Below are 7558 nucleotides of genomic sequence, written 5' to 3'. Positions count from 1 at the left end.
GCCACTGAGACTAAAACAGCAATTTGTAAAGCAATACTGCCCTCTATGCAACACAAAGCAGACAGCTAACACTACACTCAAAATTGCAGGAGTCCAAGGAAATCAGAAAGAATATTACAGACCAAAACATAAACATTGAGGATTTTAGTTGATTAACAGGTTAAGCAAGTTATGTTTTGATAAATAAGATATGTTCAACACTGCAAGAACTAAGTATTAAAAGAAATTAAGCTCACTTGGTGTTAAACCCCGCTCTAATCAAATCAAAGCAACAAAGAGCAATAACTAGACAATGAAAACAAATACTACATAAAAGTCTTTTTAAAAAGCAGTACTAAAAGGTGGTTGAAGTACAGGGTCATTAGTCAAGAAATGAAGAATGTGTAAATATTACATTTTTATTTAATTCAAGATTGACCTTTTAGCCAGTTGACAACTGGAAAATGAGGAAAAGAAACAAGAAAATGACAATCGACAGGAAACCAAACGGGCAGTGGAAGTGAAAAGCTTTTCTAATATTCTTCACCCTCATCTTCTCCATCCACACTATCAGCCCCAACCTCTTCATAATCTTTCTCCAGGGCAGCCATGTCCTCTCTGGCCTCTGAGAATTCGCCCTCCTCCATACCCTCACCCACATACCAGTGCACAAAGGCACGCTTGGCGTACATCAGATCAAACTTATGGTCGAGACGAGCCCAGGCCTCAGCAATGGCTGTGGTGTTGCTCAGCATGCACACGGCCCTCTGCACTTTAGCCAGATCACCACCTGGAACCACAGTGGGAGGCTGGTAGTTGATGCCAACCTTGAAACCAGTGGGACACCAGTCCACAAACTGGATGCTGCGCTTGGTCTTGATGGTGGCGATTGCGGCGTTCACATCTTTGGGCACCACGTCACCACGATACAGCAGACAGCAAGCCATGTACTTGCCGTGACGTGGGTCGCATTTCACCAACTGATTGGCTGGCTCGAAGCAAGCATTAGTGATTTCAGCCACAGAGAGCTGCTCATGGTAAGCTTTCTCTGCGGAGATCACTGGGGCATAGGTAGCCAATGGGAAGTGGATACGAGGATAGGGCACCAAATTGGTCTGGAACTCTGTCAGATCGACATTGAGGGCCCCATCAAACCTGAGTGAGGCTGTGATGGAGGACACAATCTGGCCAATAAGCCTGTTCAGGTTGGTGTAAGTAGGACGCTCAATGTCAAGGTTCCTACGGCAAATATCATAAATGGCCTCATTGTCTACCATGAAGGCGCAGTCAGAGTGCTCTAGGGTGGTGTGGGTGGTCAGGATGGAGTTGTAAGGCTCTACCACAGCAGTGGAGACCTGAGGAGCAGGGTAGATGGAGAACTCTAGCTTAGACTTCTTTCCATAGTCGACAGACAGACGCTCCATCAGCAGAGAGGTGAAGCCAGAACCGGTTCCACCACCAAAGCTGTGGAACACCAGGAAACCCTGGAGGCCTGTGCATTGGTCAGCCTGAAAGACATGATTGATGTTAATAAGGCAATCAAGTATTTTAGCCTTTTAATTAAACGGAATTCAACACCATTTAACTTCAAAGGTGTTGTAACTTAATTACTTACCAGTTTGCGAATTCTGTCCAAAACAATATCAATGAGCTCTTTGCCAATAGTGTAGTGTCCACGGGCGTAGTTATTGGCAGCATCTTCCTTTCCTGTGATGAGCTGCTCAGGGTGGAACAGCTGACGGTATGTCCCAGTGCGCACCTCATCTGGACAGACAGGTCAAGAAGAAATGTTTAAAGAACTGAGCACTTTGACACACAATTATCATAACTTAAATCAAGTCCCATTCTCTTACCAATGACAGTGGGCTCCAGGTCTACAAACACAGCCCTGGGGACGTGCTTTCCAGCTCCTGTCTCACTGAAGAAGGTGTTGAAGGAATCATCACCTCCTCCAATGGTCTTGTCGCTGGGCATCTGCCCATCCGGCTGGATGCCATGCTCAAGACAATAGAGTTCCCAGCAGGCATTGCCCATCTGGACTCCAGCTTGACCAACATGGACAGAGATACACTCACGCTGTGAAGAGAGACGAAAGAGATTTATACAAAGATCTGTAGACATTACACATACCTGAAGTCAACATTGCAAATAATAATTTAGCCATTCAGTTGTGCACGTTCACTTTGATCAGCATGTTAACATATGTGAATGGAAACTGATGCATTAAACAAGCACTGATAGAAAATGCCTACACTGCAGATCAGGAACTGCTATGGTCACACAAATCCCTGACCACACAAACAGCTGACGAAAACAGATCCACTTCTGATTCGTTTTTTTTTTTTTTCAAAAGGTGGGGGTGTTTTTTTTTCTGTTTCATTACAGTGAGCCTGTATTACTTAATTACATAAACTTTTGTGATATAAAAGAACTACAATTTTTTTTTATTATTTGTTTAACATTTACATGAAATGCAAATTGAATACATCTTAAAAGAACAACAAGTGATGACATTAATTTTAATACGTGAGAGCCTAGCATATCACTATACAACTTGAACTTGGAATCGGGTGAAACACTTCTTTGTTTTAGGCTGGTCATGCTCATGAACAACTTTACCACTTAAGCTTAATCATGAAGAACTTATCAAGCTTTAAACCTCTCGACACAAGAGGACCGTAGTTCATCAAATTCAACGGAAAGCACGTGGTCATCCTGACTCATTTCCTGTGCCGGTAACTCTACTCTCCAGCACACTGCTTTAGAGAAGTCACTTTGAATAGACATCAGGACAAAAAAAGATATTTTACTATACACGTCAGTATATCCCTATCCTCACGATCTTTTCGAGAGCCGTGTTTTATCTGTCGTTTTCGATAAAGGAAGTAAACGAAACGTTTTTTTATTTCTATGTATTGTGCGCCAAATTACACGAAGTCTCGAAATTTTTACATTAACGTTACTTTAAAAGATAACTTAACTTTTTTTTTTAACATGTTAAACATGACCCCAAAACGTATTAACGTTTAGGAAAAGAAAGACAAAACATTTAAAACCAAACGTTTATTTCTCGAGTTCAAATACCTACAGAGGAGACAAAGAAACTTCGTAGGATACATGCTTAAACATACAGAACCAAAGCACATCTAAATATTAAAATAATGATCCATAATTTTAAATGCTGTGTCAAAACACCGTTATAACAGACGTTGTAAAACACCCATATTTAACGATAATGACATGTCTAGAAGTTACACAAGTTTTATACTCACCATTTTCAAACTTGATTTTTTTTTTCTAAAAAGAAATATATAAATATGAGAAGGTGGAGATCGTAGGTTTGCTTTTATCAGCGCTCTCACAGGTCGACTTTTATGAGTCTGGTGAGAAGAATGAAAAGCCCGTGAGGTGGGTGGGAATATTTATACTTTTTTTGTCAGCCGTCACAAAAGCGGAGCGCATGCGAGGAGAAGTTTCGCTTCCTGTCACATTCCCATTGGCTCGTCTGAGAATCGGTGACACCCTATTGGCTGATTCTAACCTTTGAACAATAACGTCTGTGTCCTACAGTGTGGTCGATCTTGAGTAATGATGGATGTTAGTCATATGAAAATGTAACATTTAATATAATTGATGAAAATTTAAAAAAATTATCTTTTGATATTTTTGTATAAAATAGGGTGTGTAGAACTGTACATAATTATGGGGATAAATAGCTGTTGTTATATTTAAATGTATTTTGCGTTACCCTACCTGTTAATCAAATCTTTGACAATGAGCATATTGTTTGTCTTTGCTCACATAATTACCTGCCTTTTAGAGAAAACAAAAAACAAAGGCAGAATTCATATCATTAATCAGAGTCTTGGCATGAGGAAACTTTCTTGGTAATCCAGATTCAGATCTGATTTTCATAAGTACATCCAAAGCTTATCATTTTATGATGATTATGTTTGTCAGAAAACCACACAACTCTGGATTGTGTGGATTGGATTTCTGCACTGCCTCATATACCTACACAGACTGGATTGATCTTATGGAAATGTTGTTGCAAGGAAAATATATATTTTTAAACTGGATCATAAAAAATGAAAATAGTCATAACAGTCATAAGGACTTTCATGAAAATGTTTTCATTTGCTGATGCAATGAATGTTGCGTTATTGTTTGTTAAGGTTAATGGTTCTTTAACCTGTTAAATGTCACCCCGTCCCGTATAGGTGACGCCTACGTTGACTATACTATATACAATCAAATCTAATCTAATCTTGACAAACTATATATCGTTGGAAAGGTCTAAGACTCCCAAATATATATTTTACCAATATTTTTTGTTAAAAATTACGTAGGAAAAGTAATAGATGAATTTATGACAAGAGTGCACCCTCAGAAATCTACATTACAAAGGAGCTTTTACCTTTGTTTAAAAAAAAGACTTCCTCGTTGCCTTTTTTCCTATCACTTTTTAGAAATCATCAGAAGTTATATATCACTTGAAAACATAAAATCTCAAAAATTCATCCTTCAAAACCCATTTTAAAATCAGACATTGCATTACCATGTAAATGGCACATCAAAATCATGTTACAAAATGTTTTCAGTCATGAATTATAAAAATTTAGGTTGTATCATGCACATTCATGTCTATCTTCAAAAACGTGAGTGACAGTTAACAGGTTAAGGTTGATTTGCCGTTACTCTCTGGATAGAATCCAAGTTAAGAGAAATAGCTTTTTACTTGCATGGTAATTTCTGTCTCATTCATGAGATACATCAGGAATGTTTTCTATCTAACGAATGTATGTATACATTTTGCTCAGTATTACCATGGAGTAAAGTGTTATGTGAAAGATTTAAAAACTTTCATAATTATTTGTCACCTGTTCTATTGTGGATAATTATAACACTATTATTGGTTATATCTGCTATAACCTACATGAGTATACACAATAATTTAAGACAACTTAATTACTTTGGAAAGGAGGTTTATTTCAGATGTCCAAATAATTGCAACAATATTATTTTCATTGGTTGTTATCTCCATTTCTTGACATTTTTTCCATTTCATTGTACTTGCATGTTGCACTTCATTCTGTAATTTAATACTCCTCGCCCTCCTCTTCTCCCTCACCCTCAACAGAATCGACACCGACCTCTTCATAATCTTTCTCCAGGGCAGCCATGTCCTCTCTGGCCTCTGAAAACTCACCCTCCTCCATACCCTCACCCACATACCAGTGCACAAAGGCACGCTTGGCGTACATCAGATCAAACTTATGGTCGAGACGAGCCCAGGCCTCAGCAATGGCTGTGGTGTTGCTCAGCATGCACACGGCCCTCTGCACTTTAGCCAGATCACCACCTGGAACCACAGTGGGAGGCTGGTAGTTGATGCCAACCTTGAAACCAGTGGGACACCAGTCCACAAACTGGATGGTGCGCTTGGTCTTGATGGTGGCGATTGCGGCGTTCACATCTTTGGGCACCACGTCACCACGATACAGCAGACAGCAAGCCATGTACTTGCCGTGACGCGGGTCGCATTTGACCATCTGATTGGCTGGCTCGAAGCAAGCATTAGTGATTTCAGCCACAGAGAGCTGCTCATGGTAAGCTTTCTCAGCGGAGATCACTGGGGCATAGGTAGCCAATGGGAAGTGGATACGAGGATAGGGCACCAAGTTGGTCTGGAACTCTGTCAGATCGACATTGAGGGCCCCATCAAACCTGAGGGAGGCTGTGATGGAGGACACAATCTGGCCGATAAGCCTGTTCAGGTTGGTGTAAGTAGGACGCTCAATGTCAAGGTTTCTACGGCAAATATCATAAATGGCCTCATTGTCTACCATGAAGGCGCAGTCAGAGTGCTCTAGGGTGGTGTGGGTGGTCAGGATGGAGTTGTAAGGCTCTACCACAGCAGTGGAGACCTGAGGAGCAGGGTAGATGGAGAACTCTAGCTTAGACTTCTTTCCATAGTCGACAGACAGACGCTCCATCAGCAGAGAGGTGAAGCCAGAACCGGTTCCACCACCAAAGCTGTGGAACACCAGGAAACCCTGGAGGCCTGTGCACTGGTTCAGCCTGAGAAAAAATCAGCTTGGTTATTAACCCAATATATATATAAATATTTTTAGTTTGTTTGATCATTTGCAACTACATACCAGCTTGCGAATCCTGTCCAGCACCAGGTCAATGATTTCTTTCCAATAGTGTAGTGTCCACGGGCGTAGTTTATTGGCAGCATCTTTCCTTTCCTGTGATGAGCTGCTCAGGGTGGAACAGTTGACGGTATGTCCCAGTGCGCACCTCATCTGCACAGACCAGGTCAAGAAGAAATGTTTTAACGAACTGAGCACTTTGACACACAATTATCATAACTTAATCAAGTCCCATTCTCTTACCAATAACAGTGGGCTCCAGGTCTACAAACACAGCCCTGGGGACGTGCTTTCCAGCTCCTGTCTCACTGAAGAAGGTGTTGAAGGAATCATCACCTCCTCCAATGGTCTTGTCGCTGGGCATCTGCCCATCCGGCTGGATGCCATGCTCAAGACAATAGAGTTCCCAGCAGGCATTGCCCATCTGGACTCCAGCTTGACCAACATGAACAGAGATGCACTCACGCTGTGAAGAAAAAGGCAAAAGTTAAAAGTCAAACCAAACAAACATCATTGCAGCATGTAAATTTCAGTCACATGTAAAGCTTCAGCTTGTCAAGCAGTATTTCACCTAACATTTGAACTTCTCATGCTTCATTCAGCCTGTATATCCTGTTTCTGTGCAATGATATCCTAGTGAGATATCATGTCAGAAGAAGCGATCACATAACACAATCAACTGCTGGTTTACTGGTAATGTGATGTCCATCAGCTGCATAAGTGATGCCGTCTACATCACCATGAATATTTAACAGCTTCACCCACAGCCCTGAAATGCGATACGACTTCTGCAAATAAATACATTTAATCGTGAATATCATCCCTCGAATAAACCGTTCTTTAAAATATTCTTAATAAGACGTTTGATTTAAAAATATAAAAAATAAATGACCATATCCTTTGGGAGGCGCTGCATCTCATCTTTCTTTGTTTCGTCACTGATTCAATATGACACTGTTCCGGACTGCATGGAGCCGGCTACACCCAGATTATTTATGCGGCTCCATTCTCTTGTTGTCTCGTTCTAGCGTGCTTCATATTCCCAAAACCTCTTATTTTTCCATATTCTTTTTTTAGGTTATAAACACAACCGTGACTACATTATTTGTATGAAATATATTTTAAATGCACAAATTAATTTTAAAATAATTCAAATACATCATTTACAAAACCAAAGCGTTTTTTTTCTTTTTTTAATACGTATACTAAATCGTTTCTTTAAATGAATATGTTCTTTATAAAACTATATTTTATATACCCGAAATATTAGTTAAATATAGATACTTTAAAAGCTAGTCGAATAAAAAAGGTTATTAAATAAGCAATCAATAATTAGGCTATATGAAACCGTGTTCTCACCATTGTTCCTGTTATTTGCTGCGCCGGTGAGAAAAGATTCTTAACGGAGAGCTCTTACAGTT

At 40.1% G+C, this 7558-nt stretch overlaps 1 protein-coding gene and 1 pseudogene across 2 annotated transcripts; both read right to left on the bottom strand.

Moving 5' to 3' along the window:
- Window positions 1-373: 373 nt before the first annotated feature.
- Window positions 374-3400, bottom strand: LOC113065742 (tubulin alpha-1C chain-like). The gene is made up of 4 exons (XM_026237236.1): window positions 3252-3400; window positions 1833-2055; window positions 1595-1743; window positions 374-1487 (listed from the first exon to the last, which is right to left on the bottom strand). Exons 1-4 carry the CDS (start codon window positions 3252-3254, stop codon window positions 513-515), a joined length of 1350 nt encoding a protein of 449 aa, XP_026093021.1. The 5' UTR covers window positions 3255-3400; the 3' UTR covers window positions 374-512.
- A 1618-nt stretch (window positions 3401-5018) lies between these two features.
- LOC113065745 (tubulin alpha-1A chain-like) lies at window positions 5019-7508 on the bottom strand (annotated as a pseudogene). Its single transcript, XR_003279074.1, has 4 exons — window positions 7497-7508; window positions 6381-6603; window positions 6127-6290; window positions 5019-6045 (listed from the first exon to the last, which is right to left on the bottom strand). The product of XR_003279074.1 is annotated as a tubulin alpha-1A chain-like (transcript).
- Window positions 7509-7558: the final 50 nt, after the last annotated feature.

This window comes from Carassius auratus, chromosome 48, assembly GCF_003368295.1.
Source record: "Carassius auratus strain Wakin chromosome 48, ASM336829v1, whole genome shotgun sequence".
Lineage (NCBI taxonomy): Eukaryota > Metazoa > Chordata > Actinopteri > Cypriniformes > Cyprinidae > Carassius > Carassius auratus.
The sequence above is the reverse complement of the archived record's forward strand: the minus strand, read 5'-3'. Positions and strand labels throughout refer to the sequence as shown.

Bases quoted from the DNA above. Each gene is read 5' to 3' on its own strand.
- LOC113065742 (XM_026237236.1), bottom strand. The intron at 1,744-1,832 runs GTAAGAGAATGG...CTGTCTGTCCAG, and splicing joins CCTGGAGCCCACTGTCATTG to ATGAGGTGCGCACTGGGACA. The intron at 1,488-1,594 runs GTAAGTAATTAA...CATGTCTTTCAG, and splicing joins TGGACAGAATTCGCAAACTG to GCTGACCAATGCACAGGCCT.